The 25,055-nt window shown below is 43.6% G+C and overlaps 1 protein-coding gene across 13 annotated transcripts in view; it reads left to right on the forward strand.

The window, feature by feature from the left end:
• The window catches only part of TIAM1 (TIAM Rac1 associated GEF 1), a 457,120-nt gene that overhangs the window by 427,312 nt on the left and 4,753 nt on the right, over positions 1-25,055 (forward strand). For 11 of the 13 annotated variants that reach the window (XM_032174685.1, XM_032174689.1, XM_032174683.1 and 8 more), the window contains 8 exons: positions 733-841; positions 6,249-6,428; positions 6,517-6,635; positions 11,689-11,797; positions 16,677-16,735; positions 17,310-17,412; positions 21,073-21,160; positions 23,519-23,691. In XM_032174685.1, coding sequence (XP_032030576.1) covers positions 733-841; positions 6,249-6,428; positions 6,517-6,635; positions 11,689-11,797; positions 16,677-16,735; positions 17,310-17,412; positions 21,073-21,160; positions 23,519-23,691 — 940 coding nt within the window. Of the gene's footprint in view, positions 1-732; positions 842-6,248; positions 6,429-6,516; positions 6,636-11,688; positions 11,798-16,676; positions 16,736-17,309; positions 17,413-21,072; positions 21,161-23,518; positions 23,752-25,055 lie in introns of all 13 variants that reach the window. The other 2 variants (XM_058428040.1, XM_058428039.1) reach the window with 2 other exon arrangements.

Consider the following 25,055-nt stretch of genomic DNA (forward strand, 5'->3'; position numbering starts at 1 on the left):
ATCTGTATATTATATATTTATATATAATATAGCTGTATATTATATATTTATATATATCTGTATATTATATATTTATATATAATATATCTGTCTATATATATAAAATGTGGGATACAAAGTATCTTCTCAGGCATAGTAAAATCTTAATGAGAAGGCCTCTACCCAGTTGTGATCCTACTGGGACAGGGCAGAGAGGCTGGGGAGATGATACCTGATTTCCATAGTTGAGCGTGTTTCTTCCTTTAATATTGCTTATGTTCTTCGCTGCTAGAGGAGAGGGTGGTTTTGGAAGGCATGAAGATAGTGATCAGAGGAACATGTTTTCTGCTTTGGGGGCGGGAGGTATGAGCATTTCCTGCCTTTATTTAGTTTGCCAACAGGAGCTAATGAGAGAATTGAGATTTCTGACTTTTCCAAAATATATACTTTCTCATCAACATTCAAACAGCCTGGATAGGTTATTAAAAGACGCAGACCTGGAAAACCAGGGACATCTCCCCTATAAATACTAAGAAGACAAAAAGTCCAACACCTTTTACACAAACTTGTACGAGCACATACTTTGTAATGGGCAATTTTAGGGCGTTTGATAGCAAATAAAGGCTCTGACAGACATGGAAGATGTTGATTTGTGGGGTGGGCCAGGCAGATGTGAGCTCCCTGCCATAACCTGCTGTTATTTCCAGTGGAGGAAGGAAACAACCAACTGTTTCCTTTTCTCGTCAAATCTAGAAAGTGCTGTTCTCTCTGGGGGGATCGTTCCTGTATTATGCTGACCGCTTCAAGCTCTACAGTGCCTTCTGCGCCAGCCACACAAAAGTTCCCAAGGTCCTGGTGAAAGGTAAGGCCTCTGAGGATATGGAGGTGGGGGTGTGTTGCTTGTCAGTTGTGTGGCTGACAGTGGTTGGGGGCTTTTGGACAGAAATCTAAGAGTCATTGGTTGCCAGATAGATGTTCCAGCAAGCCACTGATATGGGTGCTGAGCAATGCAATGCATTCAGTTTTTTTTCTTTCTTTCTTTCTTTCTTTTTTTTTTGAGACAGAGTCTCACTCTGTTGCCCAGGCTGGAGTGCAGTGGCATGATCTCGGCTCACTGCGACCTCTGCCTCCCAGGTTCAAGTGATTCTCCTGCCTCAGCCTCCTGAGTAGCTGGGATTACAGGCGTGCACGACCACACCTGGCTAATTTTTGTATTTTTAGCAGAGATGGGGTTTCGCCACATTGGCCAGGCTGGTCTCGAACTCCTGACCTCAGGTGATCCACCCTCCTCGACCTCCCAAAGTGCTGGGATTACAGGCATGAGCCACTGCTCCCTGCATTTTTTTTTTTTTTTTTTTGAGACAGAGTCTTGCTCTGTCACTCAGGCTGGAACCTCCACCTCCCAGGACAAGCGATTCTCCTGCCTCAGCCTCCCGAGTAGCTGGGACTACAGGCCCCTGCCACCACACCAGGATAATTTTTGTATTTTTTGGTAGAGATGGGGTTTCACCATATTGGCCAGGCTGGTCTTGAATTCCTGACCTCAAGTGATCTGCCCGCCTCGGCCTCCTACAGTGCTGGGATTACAGGCATGAGCCACCACACCTGGCCAATATCTTGAATTAATGGTTTTCTCAATTTTCTTGTAATGAAAGTTTTACCTTGCTATTTGGGGCCAGAATTGATGGGTCTTTTTTTAGTTATGTAAAAACGTAGGGGGTTTAGAAATTCCTTGCTTTATTTCTGTTTTTCTTTAATTTTGATTATAACCTACCACACTTCATAACTAAGTCCTCACTTCACGTTGTTGATAGGTTCTTGGAAACTGTGACTTTTAAGTGACACGATGTACAGCAGGTTCCCAACTAATGTCATTTTGTTCAACATCATTTTGTTACAATGTTGATGAGGAAAAAAATTGGTTTCATTATACATGATTTTGCATAAAGTTGCAGTTTCCAAGAACTTACTGACTACATTAAGTGAGGACTTACCGTATACCTTTTTGTGGAATTTTATCTTTCCTTCACCTACTTTTGTTCCTGGGAGTGTGATAACAGCTCCCAAAAGCACTTCTAAAGTTGTCTCAGTTATCCTTGAAAATTGCTGCATTTGTAGTTATTTTTGTGCAGGACAAAGTAGAATTTTTATATTGGCAAGCTGCTTTTCCTTAAGTGCTCTGAGAAGACGGTGGAACATTCTGAGAGTCTCCAGAAAGTGGTTATGTCTCCATAGTTCATCATATGGTGGTTTTTGATGGTAAAAGGATTAAGGAAACATTTTCTTGGCAAACAGTAGCACCAACAGAAAGTTTGATTTCAAAGAATCTCTGGAAATCAGCTTGCTGTTCCTTAACACTTCACTGTAGCTGCCAAGTAAACAGCTGCTGATCAGGTCCCCAGATGTGTAAATAATGTTCTTGTGTTGATGTTTGTTGCCAAAGAGAACTAGCTTGACTTAATTTAAAACCTATTATAGGAAGTATTAGCACAATACAGATCTCTGGGTAACAAAGAGCCTGCCCCAAATAAAAACAGTCTGAAGGGTAGTGGTGGTCTGTGCAACAGAGTTCTGGTGGAACCTCAAATGAAAAGGGGACCTGGGATTCTCCTTGTCATGCTGCCTGTCCTTTCCCGTGTGCTGTGTTGGGCATATGGTTCTACGTGTGCAGTGTGTTTCTTTTAAAACCTTTATTGAATGTTAATTGTTATGAGATTGTTAAAGTAACAATTTTAGAGTGCTTTGCTCCACAGTGAAATTTTATACCCATCTCGGCCCTTGAGCAATTTGTTATTTTTAATCACTCAATTAGATTAAATTCTGCCCCCATGGATTTTTTCTTAATTCAGTAAGAAAAATATTATATTATCTTTCAAAACTATCCCTTAAAACAGTGGGTATGACCCATATTTTTCTTTTCTTTTTTTTTCTTCTTTTTTTTTTTTTCCTGAGATGGAGTCTCACTCTGTTACCTAGACTGGAGCGCAGTGGTGTGATCTCGGCTCATTGCAACCTCCACCTCCCAGGTTCAAGTGATTCTCCTGCCTCAGCCTCCTGAGTAGCTGGGATTACAGGTGCACGCCACCATGCCCAGCTAATTTTTGTATTTTTAGTAGAGACAGGAGTCTCACCATGTTGGCCAGGCTGGTCTTGAACCCCTGACCTCAGGTGATCCGCCCACCTCGGCTTCCCGGAGTGCTTGGATTACACGTGTGATCCACCGTGCCCAGCTGACCCATATCTTCTAATTGTCTAATGAGCCCAGAGGGTCAGGATAACTCTGAGAACAACAAAGTGCATGTTCATGTTCATCGCGGACTCACAGCTGGCCTGGAAGAGTGATGCTCCTGGACCGCGCCAAGCACTGTGAACTGTGCAGTCTTTTGCTCTGATATGGAATTCAGTCGATGGGTGAAATACCCACAGCCATATTTTTGGACGAAAATATTTTGCTGGTGAAGAGTTCCTGGGTCCCTTCTAGATGTGGCCCTAGACTTGGGATGCCCCACAAAATCCATCACTTCCTCATATGCTGGCCCCTAGCCCAGCCCAGCTCTCCTATCACATGGGGCCAGTCGGCCACTCTTCCCAGTGTCCTTTCTCTTCAGGAATTTGTACTTTGGAAAGACAAGAAACGATGCCAACCCAGGGAGTCTGTTCTCTTAATGGGGCTTAAAAGGGATAACAAGATTGTGGTCTTACGAGGTCTTCCCCCATGATTGCTGTTTTTTAAAATTAAAGACAGGGCCGGGTGCAGTGGCTCACACCTGTAATCTCAGCCCTTTGGGAGGCCGAGGTGGGCAGATCATTTGAGGTCAGGAGTTTGAGACCAACCTGACCAACATGGTGAAACCCCATCTCTACTAAAAATACAAAAAAAAAAAAATTAGCCAGACCTGATGGTGCATGCCTGTAGTCCCAGCTACTCGGGAGGCTGAGGCAGGAGAATTGCTTGAACGCGGGAGGGAGAGGTTGCAGTGATGCACGATGTGCCATCGCACTCTAGCCTGGGCAACAGATTGAGACTCTGTCTCAGAAAAAAAAAATAAAGACAGAAGAATCATGGTTCTGATGCCCTTTTATAGCATCTTTAGTCTTAGCTCATACCCCTAACCACTGAGGATGGAAAGACATTTTTATCAGACATTTTAAAAGTTTAATATTTATATATTTTAAACTTTCTAATAAAGTCTATAAATATCATTAAACTTTTAAATTTTTATATTTTAAGCTTTCTAATAAAATATATATCATTAAACTTTTAAATTTCTATATTTTAAAGTTTCTAATATACGTGTGTGTGTGTGTATATATATATATATAAATTATATATACACTCCCACTGTTTTTTGCGGGGAGAGGGTATTTATTTATTGAAGAGATTTTTGAGTTCCTGTGACATTCCAGGTGCTGTTATGAAAAGTATCAAGTCACTGGAGTGCCATGTAACATTTCCAATGGGGGAAAGTCATCCAGATGAACATTCCAATGGGGGAAGGTCATCCAGATTAATATTCATTGGAAATGAATTTCCAGTGGGGGAAAGTCATCCAGATGAATGTGAAGAATGTGCTTTTTCCAGGGTTGATTGTGTTTATTTACTGGTTTATCATAAAGGATGCTGCTCAGGAATAGCCAAATGGAGAGGTGACTGGGCGAGGTATGGAGGGAGGGGTGTGTGGAGTTTCCGTGCCCACGCTGGACGTGCCACAGCCCCCATCATCCCTAGGTGCTCACCAGCCCAGCGGCAGCGTGCGTCCACTGTTACGTTGCTTGGATACACTGTCCCTTCCTCTTCCCATATTTTGCCCTCCCCTGACATTCTTTTGCACCTGGAAGACATTAGCCACAGCTTCCTATCATCCCCTGCCAGGTACCTCTGTTTGGGGCCCCACAACTCCCCAGGGCTGCTTCCCAAACCAGCTGGGACACCAAGGAAGGAGGCAAGGCTGGTGAGGAAAGTGCTGCCTGAGCTGCGTCAGATCAGAGCCCACAGACGCTCACAGGTGGTTCCACCGAGTTAACTTTGAGCAGAGCACTGTGGGAGATCCTGCCTCGCTCTGCTTCACCGACACTGCGAGGTGCTGCTGCTTCTGCATCTGCTTGCCTTTTTTTTTTCTTTTTCTCTTTTTTTTGAGACAGAGTCTCCCTCTGTCACCCAGGCTGGAGTGCAGTGGCACGATCTCGGCTCATTGCAACCTCCACCTCCCGGGTTCAAGTGATTCTCCTGCCTTCGCCTCCTGAGTAGCTGGGATTATGGGCGCCTGCCACCAGCCCGGCTATTTTGTGTTTTTGTTTTTTTGTGTGTGTGTATTTTTAGTAGACATGAGATTTCAGCAGGTTGGCCAGCCGGTTTCAAACTCCTGACCTCAGGTGATCCACCTGCCTCGGCCTCCCAAACTGCTAGGATTATATTCATGAGCCACTGTGCACGGCCTGCTTGCCTTTTTCAAAAGAGGTTTTTCCAGCAGTGAAATGCTTGAAAGATTAGGAAAACCAGGGTGAGGAGTGTTCAGAATGTAGGTTTGTCATTATTTTGGGATGACAGGGCCAACAGCTCAGGGGATGGATGATTACTAGTTTGTCACTCACAGTTCCCAAGAGGCAGGGGCACCCCATGCCATGTGGGCCAGATGAGGACATGCAGGGTCGGTCAGGAGGCACAGGGAGCGAGGGGAAAATGTGGCCAAGAGCCTTTCTTGGGGTTTCTGAGGGAAGGAACTGGGGAGGCCGGGCTCTGTGGTGCCCTCGAAGCTGAGATGTGTGCTCCCCACCCTGAGATGATTAGGACAGGGGAATGGTGGCCCAGGATGTAAGAGCCTCAGAGAGGAGGTGGCAGTGTGTGGGGACGCTATAAAAGGCACATTTCCTGGCAAGTCTTTTACTATCTCCAGGAACTGGCCAGCGTGGGCAGGGCAGTCTCCCCATGGACAGTAAGGCCCCAGGTGTCAAAACATCAGGATAAAAAAACATGTGTAATAGGAGGATAAAGCGCAGCCGCTGGAAATCCGGGTGTCTGCAGTCTATACTCTGTCATCCTTTAACTCATCAGGCTTCTCCCCACCCCACCCCCAACACATAAATACATAGAGCTGACTGCCTGTGGTCTCCCTGACCGCCCCCTCCCCTACCTTTCCCTCTTCCTGCCACCCACTCTCTGCTCAGTCCTGCAAAAAGGCACCTTGGAGTCACTGAGGAAGGGAGAGAAATTGTGGGAAGGAAGTCACATGGGCATTCCACCCCCATGACCTGTGTTTAAACCCTGCCAGCCAAGACAGACACGGCTTTCAAGGCATTCTTGGATGCCCAGAACCCGAAGCAGCAGCACTCATCCACGCTGGAGTCGTACCTCATCAAGCCCATCCAGAGGATCCTCAAGTACCCACTTCTGCTCAGGGAGCTGTTCGCCCTGACCGATGCGGAGAGCGAGGAGCACTACCACCTGGACGGTAGGCCTCGGCCCGGGACCCCCCACAGGCCTGGGTCTCCATGACAGTCTCTAAATAGCCTCTCATTTCACGACCTGTTTTCTTCCAGTGGCCATCAAGACCATGAACAAGGTTGCCAGTCACATCAATGAGATGCAGAAAATCCATGAAGAGTTTGGCGCTGTGTTTGACCAGCTGATCGCTGAACAGACTGGTGAGAAAAAAGAGGTGAGAGTCCTCATCTTCTCAGGACATCTGTCAGGAAAGCTGAGTTTGAGTTTGCTTCTATTTATTTATTTTTTTAAAAAAAGGTGTGACTTGTAAGTAAAATAGGATGCTATTGTTTTTCTTAGTGGAACATCTGTGCTTTGTCCAAGGCTGCAGTGTGAATTTTCTTCCTCAGCTGGACTATTTCTTCCTGTAGGAAATGTTTTCCTGATGTTCAGCTCCTCAGCCTGGGGATCTGTGGCTTTATTCTGTGTTAAGTGAAAGTGAACTTCCATGACCACAATCTGGGCTGTTTCTAGAAGTGTCATGAAAGTCCAAGGCTCTACCTCCGGAGATTAGAATGACACCAGGCACATAGTGGGTGCCCGATAAATAGTTGTCAAAGGAATGAAAATTTCAAATGACTCTGAATCAGTTAAATCTACCCAAAAACCTCCTTAGAAGAGCAGTGGCAGGAGCAGATACACCTGAGAAAGACTTAAGGTGAGCTAAAAGTTGTGCCTGAGTCATTAACAAGCACTTATCTGAATAAAAGTATGTTGCCAACACAGAGAAGTGGTAGATGTTTGAGATGATGGATAAGTTAATTGCTCTGATCTGATGGGTTATACAGTACATATATCAAAGCATCACTGTGTACCCCTGAATACATGCAATTATTATTTTTCAATTACAAAATGCCAATAATACTTAGAGGAATCATAGGGATATGATATATAGTAACATTCATCAATGCCTCTGTATGCTCAAATTCAGCTAGAGATTAGACTCAGTTTTTCTTTCCACCTTAAAAAAGAAAATGTGGGAAGGAACCTAGAGGAAAAACACTCTTGCTGTGACTAGCAGCAGGGTTAAAAGCAGTGTGGGTGGGGCAAAGTTTGGTTGTTTAGTGTAGACTAGAGAAAGCACCTTATCTCCAGAGATACTAAAGGCCGTTATCCAGGCTCATTTTTTTGTCCTTAATGAAACAAAACAAGTTTTCAGGCTGTTAAAGGATAATTTTCTGAAAGAGGTAAAATTGTGACCTCTCATAATTTATTTTACTCATAAGATGTGGGGGACCCAAGCAGGTGTTGTAAAGGTTCATTGGAAAAGTCACCATCACACAAATTTACATATGGAGTGAAGAAATGTTGAGATGAATTGTAAATGAGACAAACTGGTTTTTCCACAGCTGGAGGAAATCAACTAGGCCAGTATCAGACTGGACAGAATTTACACATCTGTCTGTTACCTACACCTTACAAAGAATTGCACAGGCTCTCAAAGACAGTGTACAGAATCTGATAGCCCAGGAAGGTCTGCTGTAGAGGATACGTAGTTTTCAACTGAAACACAATTTTGTTTTTACGTAACATTACAAGCAGAGCATGAGAATGTTCCGAGACTACTTGGCAGATAATTTAATCTGTCAGAGTATAGAAAAGATGAAGGTTGCCACCCTGGACTTAGCTCTCACTTTCTTATAAAACTTTATAAGAAGAAAAAAATTATGCTTATTAAAGAAGAGGGCAAAATACAGAAAAAGGCAAGAAGAAAACTATAGTTTCAAGGCATAGAACTTACCATATTTTGGTGTTGATTTCGATTGTTTTTAATTAATATCTATGTATGTTTAGTTATATCTTGAAGGTGATTTTATACCTTGATTTTATGTTGATCACAGAATTTTAATGCTTTTTTTATTGACTAATATGAATAATACTGTAAACTTTTTTTTATTATAAGAAGTCCTCCCATCCTTTGGTTTATTTCATTCTGACAGAAGTGCATTTTACTGGGCCATGGAAACGAACATTTTCATTACGTCATATATATTTTCTTTATATGCCAAATTAATTATTAGATTTTAATGACCTAGGAGCAAATGACCATGATGCTAAAGATTAGAAGGCGAAATGGATAGTGGGTTGCAGAAGAATTTAGGAAAAGAAGATGAATATGATCAGAAGTCAGAGACTGTAAAAGGGAATATGGCTTTAGTGAACCTGGAAGTCCTTTAAAATGAAATTCTGATATGTAAGAAATCTTTCCAGCGAGGAACAAAGCGATATAGTGCTATACAAAGTATTTTTTGTGGGTTGAGATTGTAAAAAGAAATGTGCAAAAGATGGAAGGAGGGACACTGGCTGAGTACCAAGACTGAAGAGGAGGAAAATCCTACTTTTACCAGGAGGTGCAAAGCCCAAAGAATTTCTGGCTTGGAAAAGATGCCAAAGAGAGCAAGAGGAAAATATTGTTGCGGAAGGATAAGAGAAACGAGCAGGAAATAGACCCCCAGTGGGAATCAATTCCTCAAAGGCAGTTGGTTTTACTCAAGTCTTAAGCCCCATTTCATCTCTTTTTCTTCCATTGAGGAGAATGGCCTTTAAACTGGAAAGGATGCAGCAGCCTCAATGCCATAAGAACAAAACCCTAGGGAGAATGAGTCTTGGGAAATAGGATGGTCTATGCCAAGATCAATGACAATTCTATTCCACTGCTCTCAGCAGTATATTGGAAGAATTATGGAGACTCAGGCAGGTGATTGTGGAGGTACCCAAATTATATTCAGATTTTCACGAAAGTAATTCCTGAATTCCTGATCCTTGTGGTTCCCTCTTAGTGGCAATATGAAGTAACAGCCTAGAATGGATTGATGAAGTTTGTAAAGAGGAATAGGAATATGTATCAGTATCTGCTGGTAACAGCAGGTTTATTGTGAAATGGTAACATTCTAGGAACACAAGGTATCTGAATCCTGTCTTCAACCAATATTCCTTAAGATATCTCTGAAGGCAAATAGGTTCACAGAGAACAAAGCTGGCAAAGAAACAGCTTTTTGATGAAACTAGGCCTTCAACCTCCTTACCCCCATGTTAAACTCTGGGGAGTTGGGCTAAGGAATCCCTTTTGCTTAACTAGGAGGAAGAAGAATGCAAGAGGGCATTTCCCCTTAAAAGAAGTCCTTAAAAATGCTGACTCGGTAGGGCATCCCAGTCCTTAGTAAGGTGGAGGCCTCCCAGCAGAACTCTCTCTTGGGGTTTGGGAGGAGGATTCAGAAGGGAACCAGTGGAAGCCCCAGAGAGAGAGGCTGTGGCCAGAGGGAGCACCCTGACCCCCTAGTCCCCTTGCCATGGGAAGCTTGTCCAGACAAAAAACCTTGTGCACAGGCACAGCATCAGCCCATTTTAAGTTGTGTAACAAATAACTTGAAATCTCAGTGGTTCTCTACAACAAATATTTATCTCGTATATGGCTTTGTAGGTCAGCCAAGGTTTGGTTTCTCTTGGTTAGCTCCAGTTCTGAAGGTTCTGGTGTGCTCTTTGTCTCTTCCTTCTAGGATCCAGGCTGAAGCAGCAATGGCTGTCTTGGGCAAATCCTTCCCATGGCTGGAAGGTGGCCACTAAGTCACATGCCTACACCCAAAGTCATCTGGGCAGCGATGTGTGTACCCTGCCTAGTCTAGTGGGAGGTGCTGGAAAATCACATGGCAGAAGGTGCAGATAATGTAATTCTGTTGGAGGAAGTAGAGTTTGGACAGTCTACCATGTTGGCCTTTAATCAGTTTTAAAGACGTACTCCCAGGGGCTGTGGCCTCTGGGAATTTGACTTTTGTATATAAGTCCTCCTCCTCTATGTGGGTCTTCGGGGGATAGGTAGTGGAGACTATGTCATTACCTTGGCTGATCATATCCTGGGAGTTTGGTTGATGAGTTACTTAATATCTACAGACAAAGTAATATGGCTGCTTAAAAATTATTTTAACCCTTTGGTACTGTAGCTCAGACAGTGATGATTATAATAATCCCAATCAAGGGAGGCAACAATACCTCTGTATCTTGTACTGATGGAGCCACATCTCAGCACGGTAGCCTGTTTTGGTGGCTCGAGAAGGGCAATCCCAACTGCACTGCGTTCAGTGGAGCGTTGACAGGTTGCTGCTGTATAGGAAAGCCAGCTAGATTTGGAAGGAGGTCAGTGACTCCAGTGAGAAAAGCAGACGGGACTGTTGTGAGGCATAGACATTGAACTTGCATCAGACTCTGGATCATCGTGTCTAGATGGCTGTGCAACCAGCTCTTGTCTATCTGAGACAGTTTAGCATGTGACCGCTGGGGGCAAGCGACTAAACCTCATGATCTCTTGGGATTCCAGCACTCACACTGCCTGTGCCAATAGAGGAATCTTCAAACTCTTGATTGGCTTCTCTCTCCCTCATCTAAAGTGAAATAAAGTCATCTTTGAAATGGATTGGAAGAAGAAATAATTTGCTTACACTTCCCAAAAGTGGATACTGACTGGTGGAGATGTCTGCAGTTATCTTGGGGTGGATCTTTGTCATGGATGGCCATTAGCATCTCCTTGGGAAACTGTCTCTGTTTGAACACAAAACATCTCCAGTTTTGTAGATCAGTTTTGACAGACTAACTGCATGTGAATTTCAGAGCCCCAGTTTGTACCTATTTGCCATCCTATTCTGAAATTCTAGTAGACAAACATGGAATAAAGGGGGAAAAAAAAGATGAGCCTTTTCTCTCCCCTGTATTCCATGTTTTCTTTGGGAATGGAGAGGATTTATTTTTCAGTTAGGAGATTTCATATGAATTAAAGGATTTTTTTTTCGTTAAAATTTCATTGTATTGTTCCTAGCTCAAACTTGGCTAGAACATAATGATATTATTATTTCCCATTGGAAAGGTTAACTGGATATTGTACCTTCAGCCCGTTTTGATGGGAGGTGGTGTTTATTGAGACAGTCACAAATCGAAAGTATTTTTTAAAAATGTAATCTGTCATTTTGGTGCTATTTCTTTTCTCAAAAACATGACATTGACAAGTAAAACTTTTATATATTTATGGTGTACAACATGATGTTTTGATATGTTACATTGTGGAATGGCTAGATCAAGCAGTTTAACTTAGCATTATCTCGCATATTTAAGCAAATGTTTTCAGGGGCAGTATTTTCTTGAAGTAAAATTAATATCAGCATGCTGAATTTTCAAACGTCATGAAAATCTGAGTATTGATAACACCACCCAGTAAGCTTTGTCACGTCTCTGGCTTTCAGGTTGCAGATCTGAGCATGGGAGACCTGCTTTTGCACACCACCGTGATCTGGCTGAACCCGCCGGCCTCGCTGGGCAAGTGGAAAAAGGAACCAGAGTTGGCAGCCTTCGGTGTGTATCAGAAAAGGGTTTTATGGAGGGGGAAAAGTCTAGCTTATTTTTCAAAACAAGAACATTTCTTTTTCAAGAACCAATTGATTAAAAATAAAGTTAATTGCAGTTACTTGAATCAGTCTTCCTGCCGTAGCCACCAACATCTCACAAACACTAAATGAAACCTTCGAGTTAAATTGCCCTATGTGGTCACTCAGCCACATGGGTGGGCGGAAATGGCTGTCCCAAAGTTAACCCAAAAAAAAAAAAAAAAGGCAGAAAAAGTTTTTTTTTTTTTTTTTTTTTTTTTGGCTGCTGCTCTGAGTATCTTTTCAAAATAATGGGTTAATTATAAACCAAGGAAAAATAAAGTGAAACATCAAGACAAAATGGCCTCTGTTTCTGAGACCCCCCAATCCTAGATCTTTTATTTTCTTCCTAACTTTGTTGCTGTTTGGTCTTAAGACCAGGATTTAGGATGCTGGTTCTCAGCTGAGCTGTTGTGGCAACTCTGGAGTGCCTGGATCAGCTGTGAGGTGCATCTCAATCGCATTGCCACTCAATACTAGTGAAATCAGAGATGTTTGCGAATGACTTATTTTTTAATAAACCAGTTTAGATGGATGCAATTGCTGCAATTAGAGATCTCATGTGATTGTATTGTAATATGCTTTTTGAGAGAGAAAAAACATGGGTTAGCATATAATTTAGGAAACATAGCTTGTTGTTGCAATGTAAGTGCTTATTGGCATATTGCTGTGTTGTTCATGAATATAAAACTATCAACACTCCATGCTTTTGTTTTAGGTTGCGTTTTGTCCTAGCCTCTTGCTAAAAGACTCATGGGTAGGAACATAATATAATGGAAATCTGGCTTATTCTCTTGCCTTATGTTATTTTTGTGGGCTTGCTGGGAACAGAGGTTGCTTACTCCTTCTTAACTAAACTTTTTTTTCCTCCATGATGTGAACAAAGTATCCCCAAATGGAATGTCCTAGTGATTTTAAAATCAAAGTATTTAATGCAAAGATTCATTGGACTTTCTATTTCGATCACTTAGCCTTCATTGAAAAGTTACTGATATTCCCAAAATTTCCAAAGAGCCCCTGTAGCTGTTGATGTCATTTCGTTAAAAATAACATAGGAGGCCAGGTGTGGTGGCTCACGCCTGTAATCCCAGCACTTTGGGAGGCCAAGGTGGACGGATCACTTGAGGTCAAGAGTTCAAGACTAGCCTGGCTAATATGGTGAAACCCCGTCCTTAACTAAAAATACAAAACTTAGCTGGATATGGTGGCAGGCGCCTGTAATCCCAGCTACTTGGGAGGCTAAGGCAGGAGAATCACTTGAACCCTGGAGGCAGAGGTTGTAGTGAGCTGAGATCACTCCACTGGACTCCAGCCTGGGTGACAGAGCAAGACTCTGTCTCAAAAAAACAAGACAAAACAAATGTTAAGTGCAGAGAAAGCATGTGACTAAATAGGCCATTCAAAGGAATATTGGGGGTATTTTAATAAGTTGTTAGTTTTTGATGGGGTAGATGTTTTGGGGGAGGGAGGCAGTAGTTATTTGCTTTCTTTTTCAACATCACCACTTGTGTTTCTTCTGTAGTGATTTCTTCTTGGAGGAGTCTGGGATCTCCTGGATGCTGCTTAATGAGTCATTCATGGGATGCAGGATATTGATGTAAATGACGAGCCTACAATTTAGAGGTCAAATTAGATTTTCATGGTTGCCTCATTTTACAGATTCACGTATTAGAAACAAAGATGATGCACTGAGTCTCGCTCTGTTGCCAGGCTGGAGTGCAATGGTGCGTTCTCGGCTCACTGCAACCTCTGCCTCCCAGGTTCAAGCGATTGTCCTGTCTCAGCCTCCCGAGTAGCTGGGACTACAGGCGTGCACCACCACGCCCAGCTAATTTTTGTACTTTTAGTAGAGACGGAGTTTCACCATGTTGGCCAGGATGGTCTCAATCTCTTGACCTTGTGATCTGCCCGCCTCGGCCTCCCAAAGTGCTGGGATTACATGCATGAGCCACTGTGCCAGACCCTCTTTTCTGTTAAAGGCTACGTAGTACATTTTAGGCTTTGGGCCAAGAGGCCACATGCTTTGCCACTGGAGCCAGAAGCAGCCATAGATAACGTGTAAATAAATGAGATGGCTGGATCAGCAGCTGCACCACACAGGTGGCAGCAGGCCTGGGTCTGGCCTGAGGGCCCTTGTTTGCCAACCCATGGTGTCAGTGATTCAGGAAAATGCTGGTTTTGAGGTTGGGGATTTAGGTGCCACTTTCTGCACAGGCTCCGATAGTGGACTCTGCATTACTGTGTTCCCTGCCTCCTGGGCTGTTTATGAGAAGTCGGTGTGGGAGCTGCCTCCAGGAAGGCAGGCCCACAGCACCTGTCCCTGCTGTAAATGGAGACTGCTTACTCCAGCTTCAGGGCATCACACTGTCAGCAAACTCAGTAGGGGCTGTAGTTCATAAGAGAAAAACTGAAGGCTCTGAGATACAAGACATGTTTATCATTATTCAGAATCCTCTCCAGAGTAATAGGAAAGAGAAGGGGAAGGATTAAAATTGGGATTATGAACAAAGGCTGTAGTCATGATGAGCTTCTGTGGATTCCCAGTTGTTAAAAGAGACAAGTTTCATGGTTTGGGTGTGATTTCAAGTAGCAAGGCAGAACTAGCAGAAAGTCTGAGCAAGGAGTTGAAATAAGGAAGAGGTGCTGTGAAGGAAGGATCATGGTTACCCTCAGTCGGCAGATTTGGGGTTAAAATGTGGTTGTCGTCTTGTTTTGGTTTAAACCTCTAACCTCAGGAAATAGTGCAGCTTTCTTCTGAAACCGAAGTTGACTTGCTGCCAGCGAAGCACCTTGATGTTTCACAGGATGGCTCATGTGTACCAAATGTTGGTGATCGTTGCCTTAAACAAAAACAAACAAAAATAGAAATAGGCTTCTGCCTTGAAGGGTATTTGACATTCACCTTTTGGGGCACAGAGCAGATGCTTTAGGCTGTCAAAGGTAGCATGAGTTTTGGAGATCATCAAGGCCATGTCTGAAGGGATCGGGCAACACTGTGGAGTCACTTGAGTAACACTAGCTCCAAGGGTTAGGGAAAGTTTCAGGGAGAGGCTGAGGTCCCGGTGCCAGGCTGTAGCTCACTCTCTGGCCCTCCTGCTGTGATCCACAATGGTTAAGATTGAGGGAAATCGAGGGAATCATAGCATTGAGCTGTGGTCCCAGTGGCATGGTGGCGCTTCTGAGATTAGAGTCATTGGGGTAGAGCTCTTTCATTTCTAAGAGGACGTAGCTATCCCAGCCTCTGTGATTTCTGAAGGCTTCATAGTGGGAATGAAGGACCTTCTCAGGTTGCTTGTGCTCAGCTACTGTGAAGAGCTGGTGTGGCCTCCTCGTGTCAGTGTGAACCTTTGGAGGGAACCTGCCAGTCTATGCTCTGGGAACCTTGAGGGGTCAGATGCTGTGAGGTGTGAAGGGCTATGGGCAGTCTAGACCGAGCGGCTGGAGTCAGTGTCTTTGCAGCTCAGGGCCTATTTCCCTGCAGTGGAGATTAGCGTGATCTTACACAAAGAGGAGACAAGACCAACCTGCCCTACGCAGGATAGAAATTAAACCAGATGCTTCTGGTTGACCTCCAAAGGGCCTGTGAGCCTGGTGGCCCATCCCTGAGAATTCTCTGAATGTTTGTTCCTTTTGTAATTCTGTGTCTGGTATACAAGGCTGTGCCTCCTTCAGCTGCTGTGTGACTGGCTATTTCTTGGGGTCAGAGTATGAAGGGATAATGGAGACTATCTTAGTCCATTTGGGCTGCTATAACAAAATATCATAAACTGGCCAGCTTCCAAACAACAGAGACTTATTTCTCACAGTTGTGGAGGCTGGAAGTCCAAGATCCTGCTTTCTCCTACTTCCTAGCTGTGGCTTCATAGGGCGAAAGGGTCAAGGCATCTCTCTCAAGTCTCTTTTATAAGGACACTCATCCCATTCATGAGGACGGAGTCCTCAGAGCCTGATCACTTCTCAAAGGCTCACCTCCTGAAACCATCACAAGGGTGATTAGTTTCAAGGTATGAATTTTGGGGAAACACAGACATTTGGACCATAGCAGAGACCCTGACACAGAGAACGAAGGACAGGCAGGAGTCAGTCACCCTTCTATTCCTTCTGGGTGCCAACTCTACTTCCCCTTCTAGGAAGAATCAGAATCACTGCAGGTTAAATGTGCTTGGCATTGCTTAAGGAATTCTCTGGAAGATTATGCATAACTCCATTGTCTCTCCCCACCCCCGAAAGAATATAAGAATGAAACTACATGTTTACCACTCCTAAAGAGCTTACTCTGATTCAGTCTTGCTGGAAGAAGTACAGTTGAATTCTATTTCATAAACTCATTTTTGTTTCTTTAGGTCAAAAGATGAGTTATATTTCCTAAATATCACTGTCTATGTGCACTATTACCTTAATTTGCATAAATGTAAATCATCTTCAGCAGTTGCATTGTTATTGTGAAGGACGTTTATATTATTCCTCCATCTACTGAATTAGTACATTTTTGTTGAATATGTATCAGCTGAAGTTTTAACCTTGAAATGGTATCATACCTAACATATTTTACCCAAAAGTTTTTTGGGGCATAGGTTATTTCCATTTATGTAGGCTTTCTATGTTTATTTTGAACCTGGAAACTTGTGTCTCAATAGGCTTTTGATTTTCACAGATGTGATGAATGAATGGAAGGTGGGTGGGAGTCAGTTAACTGGGATCTCGACGTCCTCTTCATAACTGTAGTGTTTATTACCACAAGTTAGTGATGTCAAGGGGAAAACCCTATACATGACATACCATAACTGTCTTTATTTTATTTTTTCCAGTCTTCAAAACTGCTGTGGTCCTTGTGTATAAAGATGGTTCCAAACAGAAGAAGAAACTTGTAAGACATCTTATGTCACCCCATGGTTTGAAACTATTTCTCTATCTGCTTATCAGTTATGTCTGCATAATTCTACCATTTTGTCAGTATGAGCCTTTTTATGATCTTTTTTCTTTCTTAAGTGTTGCTAAGGATGCTTGAGATCACCCATCCTGCCTTCTTTTCAGGCAGGCTTATGTTTAGAGCACAAAAATGAATTGGTCTCATTTTTGTGAATGGGAACCAACTGGACTCAATTGGTGATTGGGTCTGCCATGGCCCAGAACCTTCCTAATGCTACTTTTCCCTTTCTCTGTTGCCCCTGTTCTTCTTTTGGGATCCCTTTTCTCCTCTTCTCTGTGTGTCTCTCTTCACTGCGTTTGCTTAGCAAACTTCTTTGCACACCCTCCCCTCAACATGTTTATCACGCAGCCTCTCACTTCCTGCTGGATGGACAGGAGCTCATGGGGGTGAAGATCCTTTGGGCATGCCTAGAGTTACTGCGTGAGAGTCTGTCGCTGGTTTAGGAAATGCAGGGAACTGGTGTGGGGCAGGTTAGATTCTTCTTAGGCAGCTGGTTCCTTGTCCTCTGCAGGTAGGATCGCACAGGCTTTCCATTTATGAGGACTGGGACCCCTTCAGATTCCGACACATGATCCCCACGGAAGCGCTGCAGGTTCGAGCTTTGGCGAGTGCAGGTAAACTCTCACCTGTGCTGGGTGTTTCACACACGTATTTCTGGTGTGTGTAGGAATTATTTGTTTGAATCCACACTCTTGGTCTAACCGTTCTGCCATCTTTTTTTTGTTTTTCCTATGCTTAACTCTCTTGTCTCTAGGTCTTTCTGTTGCCTCTTATTTACCCAGCCATTGATTAAATATTGAATGAATGAACCAAGTGAATGAATGAACTGAGTGAATGGATGTGTAATGTCTTCAAAGTTCCTGGAAAAGATTCTAGTTATTCTATTCTATAGATTAATACTATAGTGACTACCATCTGAGTACAGTGAGCCTGTGCTTCTTGAAAGAATCCTTGCGACTGTGAGCAAACAAAGCCCACGTAAACTACTCACTTGCCTTTCAACTGAGAGATCCAAAAATACCACCAAAAGCACTAAAAAGCATTGACTGCACATGTTTTTTCCCTAAAGTATTACAAATCTTATCTTTGCTATTAGTAAGAAGGCTTTTAAAATGTTGATTCTTTTTTACATTTATTTTAAATTTTTTTTTTTTTTTGAGACGGAGTCTCGCTCTGTTGCCCAGGCTGGAGTGCAGTGGCGCGATCTCGGCTCACTGCAAGCTCCACCTCCCAGGTTCACGCCATTCTCCTGCCTCAGCCTCCCGAGTAGCTGGGACTACAGGCGCCTGCCACCTCGCCCGGCTGATTTTTTGTATTTTTAGTGGAGACGGGGTTTCACTGTGTTAGCCAGGATGGTCTCGATCTCCTGACCTCATGATCTGCCTGCCTCGGCCTCCCAAAGTGCTGGGATTACAGGCGTGAGCCACCGCACCCGGCCTATTTTAATTTTTTTAAAGATGGGGTCTCATTCCGTTGCCCAGGCTGGAGAGCAGTGGTGCAATCGTAGCTCACTGTAGCCTCAAATTTCTAGACTCAAGCTATCCTTTCTAACTACCTGGGACTACAGGCATGTGCCAACACACCCAGCTAATTTTTTAAACATTTTGTGGAAATGGGGTTTTGCTATTTTGCCCAGGCTAGTCTTGAACTCCTGGGCTCAAGCAAGCCTCCCGCCTTGGCCTCCCAAAGTGCTGGGATTACAGACGTGAGCTGCCACGCCCAGCCTGAAATGTTGATTCTTTTTCTATGATCCACGTAGCAGTGAAGTGAGTTGTTAGGTAGCTATGAGTATACTTGATAATATAATTAGATGATGCTTTAAACACATGAGTAGCAGGGTACCGACTAAGAAAAGTGATATTTCTGTGACTCGGAAGCTCCCCATCCTGGGCCTAATTTGAGGCCAAGTTCTCAAGAGGAGGAGTGGGCTGTGTGGCTCTCCCAGGCACATCCTGGAAAGAGCATCTCTGGAGAGTCAAGTGGAAACTCTTTAGCCACATCTGTTCCCTGTCCCACTTGGACAGCAGGTGCAGCTTTGGTAAAGAAAAGCCCTGGCGGTGGCCGGGCGCGGTGGCTCACACTTGTAATCCCAGCACTTTGGGAGGCCGAGGCGGGCGGATCACGAGATCAGGAGATCGAGACCACAGTGAAACCCCGTCTCTACTAAAAATACAAAAAATTAGCCGGGCGTGGTGGCGGGTGCCTGTAGTCCCAGCTACTTGGAGAGGCTGAGGCAGGAGAATGGCGTGAACCCGGGAGGCGGAGCTTGCAGTGAGCCGAGACTGCGCCACTGCACTCCAGCCTGGGCAACAGAGCGAGACTCCGTCTCAAAAAAAAAAAAAAAAAAGAAAAGCCCTGGCGGTAGAAACCTGCAGGTGCTTGATCAAGTGAATTTCTATTTTATGCATTTGCCGTCTAAGATGAACATTAAGTTCCTACTATCCAATTTCTGTTGTGTAGCCTCTCCTTGTTTCCACTTGTCATAAGCAATAAAACTGGATCTGATCCTCAGAAAACCAACCCACCCTAGTCCAACGTCATGAGGAGAACCCTCTTGCCATATTTTGCACACTTTGAGTTACTCTTCCAAATTAAATGAGGCATCTCTTCCTTCACAGTTTTTCTGCCTTACAGTAGGAAAACTCAAATGCAAAAACCATGTAGGGCAAATATATTTGGAATGATTATTTGTTTTAGAAGGTTTCTCTCTAAGCTTCCAGTAGAGATTTGCCAGATGCCCTTTTACTTATGATGTGTTTTGCAAAATTGATTTATACATGAATTTGCAGGCACCTGTAAGTTGTGAGTCTAGGGCAGCTACACTAGCATTTTGAGGTTTGAGCACTTACATAACTAAAGTCTTACTTAGAATCGTAGGTTATGAATTATCTAGTTCCTTTGTTTCCTCGTGCCAGGTTTTCAAATGGGAAAGTTTATTTCTGTTGCAAACTGACAGCTTCTAAGCCAGGAATTTTGCCTGCGTTGAGGAGTAAACACATAAAAACTTCAAATTTTGAAGACAAAGCCATCTTTGTAATACGACATTCCATTCTCACTCTCCATTCTTCATTCAAGTCAAGTTTAAAACCATCAAGATAAAAGCTTATTTTAGTTGAGTTATAAAGACTAGTCAAGATGTCTTTCATTATGAAATCCACTCTAGTGGATTTGAGAATCAGAACGTGGAATTTCTAGGTTTTTATCTTAGTTCGGAAAGTTTGTAAAATTTTTTGCAGATAAAATCATGCAACCACAGTGAGGGTTTGTGACCAGGGTTCTGAACCACTGGATGAAAGTGAGACTTCACAATGTATGGCCTGAATGTCTGCAGTGAATTGTTCCTTTCACAAACACTTTATTCATGACCTAAAGTACTGTGCTATTATAGGCACTACAGAGCTTCAAAATTATTTTAAAATTGTCCCTTACCTTCTTGATATGCCATTTTCTGCTGTGTTCAAAGTAGACTCCAGGGGTAGGCTGGGGACGAGAAGCCCCATTAGGTCTCCAGGGCTTTAGGCCCAGCCACCTGGGGGAAGGCTCCCTTAACAGACAGCAAAGGCTTACCTGTCGTATCCCTGGCCGGATGAAATCTGCTGCATAGGAGGCTTTGGCTCCATTTAGTCCAACTGTTGCCAAAACAACTAATCATTTAATTGAAATGCATAGTTCAGCTAAACAGACTGCATGGCTGAAAGAGTTCAGGCCGGGCGCAGTGGCTCACGCCTGTAATCCCAGCACTTTGGGAGGCCGAGGCGGGTGGATCATGAGATCAGGAGTTCGAGACCAGCCTAACCAACATGGTGAAACCCTGTCTCTACCAAAAATACAAAAATTAGCTGGGCGTGGGGTGCACATCTGTAATCCCTGCTACTCAGGAAGCTGAGGCAGGAGAACCACTTGAACCCGGGAGGCAGAGGTTGCAGTGAGCCGAGAACACACCACTGTACTCCGGCCTGGATGACAGAGCGAGACTCCGTCTCAAAAAAAAAAAAAAAAAAAAAAAAAAGTGAGTTCAGTCAGTATGATTGACTGGCCTTTTAGACCATCTAGAAGATTTTACCAACTGGAAATTTTCCAAGTGTTCTCTTCTTTGCATCCATTAAGCTTTCAGTCGTTTCATCTCGTTAGATCATGGAATAGTAGGAAAATAACTTTGATCTTGTACAGTTCTGCATTATTAATCCTCTATCACAGCTGGAAAATGCTTTTGTAAACATGTAAATAAATCCATTTGAAACATACCGTGATTCATTGTTTTTTAATTTCTTTAGATGCAGAGGCAAATGCCGTGTGTGAAATTGTCCATGTAAAATCCGAGTCCGAAGGGAGGCCAGAGAGGGTCTTCCACTTGTGCTGCAGGTGAGCCCGGGCCTATAAAGTCGAGGCCGTGTTGACATTTCTGCAGATTGGAACGATGTGGTGTCTTACATTGTGTTCTGGTGTTTGGTGCATTGTTTGTACTGTAACATCGCTGAGATGCAGTAAATGGAAAGTCAGCTGGGAGGAGGTGACAGCTTGAGAAGGTGTTATCGGGATTCCTGATCATTTGGAGCATATACAGAGGTCGGCCTGTGTTGATCACCTGCACGTCTTGAGGGGAAGCTGGGCTCATGATGTGGGCTTCTACTTATTTCTTGTTGTTTTTCTTCTACCCTGCCACCCTCTTTTTCCCTTCCTTCTCTTCTCTCCCTCCCCCATGAGAATTTGAGGTCTTCTCGCATATGAAACCTATTCTTTTATTTTTCTAAAAATATAGGATGGATGATCCCAACAGATGGCATTTAATATATTTGGCTTTAAATGTGCCCATATTGAATCATTTATTTATTTATTTATTTATTTATTTATTTATTTATTGAAACAGAGTCTTGCTCTGTCACCCAGGCTGGAGTGCAGTGGTGTGATCTCGGCTCACTGCAACCTCTGCCTCCTGGGTTCATGCCATTCTCCTGCCTCAGCCTCCTGAGTAGCTGGGACTTACAGGCACATGCCCCCATGCCCAGCTAATTTTTTGTATTTTTAGTAGAGACGGGGTTTCACGGTGTTAGCCAGGATGGTCTCGATCTCCTGACATCGTGATCTGCCTGCCTTGGCCTGCCAAAGTGCTGGGATTACAGGCGTGAGCCACCATGTCTGGCCAACTTTAATTTAATCATAGATACTCAGTGATTTACTCAGTAATTACCCAGTACCTCACACAGTGAGTACTAATATACTATGGATTACCTACAAAAGACAATAGAATCAATATTATGATTATTAGCAATATTTTATAATGTTAGTATGGTAAGAAGGTACCTTTACCAAGCATGAACTGTGCTAAACACCTTACATTCATTATTTCATTTAGTCAGACCAAGGTATTAGGTTGGTACAAAAAGAAACTGCAGTTTTTACCATGAAAAGTAATTAAAAGTGCCATTACTTTTAATGGCAAAAACTGCAATTTTTTTTGCACCAAACTAATACTATTCTTACTCTAGTTTACAAATGGGGAAGCAAGGCTTAGAGATGGTACTTTGCCTAAGGCCTTATAGAGAATGAACACTGGTGCCGGGCATGGTGGCTCACGCCTGTAATCCCAGCACTTTGGGAGGCCAAGGCAGGCAGATCACTTGAGGTCAGGAGTTCGAGGCCAGCCTGGCCAACATGGCAAAGCCCCGTCTCCACTAAAAATACAAAAATTAGCCAGGCCTGGTGGCAGGCGCCTTTAATCCCAGCTAGTTGGGAGGCTGAGGCAGGACAATCACTTGAACCTGGGAGATGGAGGTTGCAATGAGCCAAGATCATACCACTGCACTCCAGCCTGGGTGACAGAGCGAGACTCTGTGTCAAAAAAAAGAAAGAAAAAGAAAATGAATGGTGGGTTTAACCTCAAAACCCATGTTTTGTGTTGCTACATTAGATCTCTCTGTGTTGGGTGACAGCGGTCAACAAAGGGCAGATCCCCGGGAAGCTGGCAGGACTACAAGTGAAATGTTGTTTGTATAACCTCATGGGGTTTGAGCACCACCTTTACCATCTATTTTGGCTCATCTGTTTGTGATTTTGTTGGTAAGGCCTATGGGGTTTAGTAGCCCTGCCTACATGGATGCCATTACTTAATAAGGAATACCAGGTGAAACTTACCTGGGTAAAAATATTGGGAATGTAACAAGAAAAATAACTCTCCTAGGAAGCACTTTTTTTTACCATGAGAATTGGGACTTGGGAAGATTTTATAGTTCTTTACACCCTTAATATATACATGTTGAAATGTGTCATGGGAACTGTTGATATTTACCAGGAGGGAGCTCAGCTCTAGAGGACATTAGGAACGTTGAGACGTTGGCCTTTTGGTGCTCTGCAGAGCCACGAGAATCTTGTGGTTCATTTGCCCTCAAAAACATTTTGTAATGAAAAGCTCTGCCTTGAGTGCCAGGAGCAGAATTTGGCAGCTTCTTGGTACAAACTCCCACTGTCCATAGATCTGTTCGTTAATGGGCTGCTCTGCCCCACATCAGCGGCAGGAGATGGATCACAAAGCATGAAGGGAAAGGAGTTATGTGCTCTTTATCACTGCCGTGAAATCACCGCTCGGCATAGAAATTGGAGTCAAGGCCTCAGTCTTTAGCCTTTGGCCCTAAGGGATATTTATTTGGTTGCACCTGATAGCCTTAGAAGTTCCCCATGTGTTAAGCCCTGATTCTCTAACATCTGTAAATCTTCTTTTCCTAGCTCCCCAGAGAGCCGAAAGGATTTCCTGAAGGCTGTGCATTCAATCCTGCGCGATAAGCACAGAAGACAGCTCCTCAAAACCGAGAGCCTTCCCTCGTCCCAGCAATATGTCCCTTTTGGAGGCAAAAGATTGTGTGCACTGAAGGGGGCCAGGCCGGCCATGAGCAGGGCAGGTACTGTGGGGATTCGGACGTTCAAGATTCCCGTCACCCCCACTCCGCAGTAGAACTCCAGTGAGCTTGACCTCTTTGTTGAGTGGGGGTGAGGTGTGGCCTGGTGGGGGCTGATGTAGGAGGATGGTTTTTCCCTGGTGTGAAGTTCCTTGCCCTTGCCTCCCTCCCAGTGGCTCCTGGGGATCCGCCCTGTATCTACATTCCTCTTGTCCTCCCTCAAGCCTTCCCTTTGCCTCCCTTCTCCTTTCAGCTGGTGAGCTCCTCCCTCATTTGCCAAGTTGGGTTGCAGACACATCCTCTTTCTGGAGAGGCTGTCTCAGCCTGCTTGCAGAATGAGAGTCGCTGCTTTGCGTGCCAGCCAGCTTTGTCTAGCAGAAAGCCATGTGTCACATTTCAGCAAGGTCACAGCCCTCTGTTCTGAGAACATGGTGGCTTCACAGCCTGGCAGCACAGCAGTGCCTGCTCTCAGTAGTAAGGATTCTAGGTTTGGTAGCCCACATGACACTTCCAGTTTTTATCCTGGGCTTGTGCCCGCAACTTTATTTTTAGTCTCCATGTTAATTTGGGAAAGCCTTGACCTATTCTTGGAAACAAGAATCTAGAGTTTAAATGGTCCCAGCATAAATATTCTTGCAGGACTTAATCCATTACAGTGGAGCAGTAGAGAAGTAAAATAAATACTACCACCTGTCGATGGTAGCAAAATGTATCTAGGAAGAAAGCTGTTTTAATACTTATGGACTTAATGACATCAAGATACTAACATTTTTATCAAACCTTTCTTAAGAGGCAGCCCAGAATTTTGCAGGGAGGATTTCATTAAAAGAGGCCCCCTTTGCACTTGCCAGAAAAGTTTCTGGCCTTTGTCCCCATTACCATCCTACCTATTGAAGAGGGATGGACAGAAGTGTGAATGCTTGAAGGTTTTCATAGACAAAACCTACCTGGCTTGACATGGGATATTACATTATTTAAGCACCTTAAATTTAACTAATTTAGGGGACTAGTTACTATAAACCTCTTCTCCAATCATTTGATAAATGTTTATTGAAAACTTAGTGCAGTGAACACCCAGCACTTTGCTAAGTTTTCTGAGGTATCCTAAGAGTCTTTCATACGTCCATATGCGCAGTTTCTCATGGGATCCCCGTGGAAGAATAGTTTATTGGTCCTTTATAACTCACTTTAGAGATTTTTATCTTGGATTTGTCTTATCTGCCCCTCTTGTTTGCTAGGGAAATGTTTAAAAAGGTTTGGGAATATGTGTCTCAGCCTCAGGGAACTCACCTTTTTCAGTTGTTAATCAATGAACCTAAATTCAGAGCTGCATTTACTTTGAAACTAAGCATGGTTAGTCTGTCACT

The sequence above is a fragment of the Hylobates moloch genome, unplaced genomic scaffold, assembly GCF_009828535.3.
Source record: "Hylobates moloch isolate HMO894 unplaced genomic scaffold, HMol_V3 SCAFFOLD_14, whole genome shotgun sequence".
NCBI classification, from domain to species: Eukaryota; Metazoa; Chordata; class Mammalia; order Primates; family Hylobatidae; genus Hylobates; species Hylobates moloch.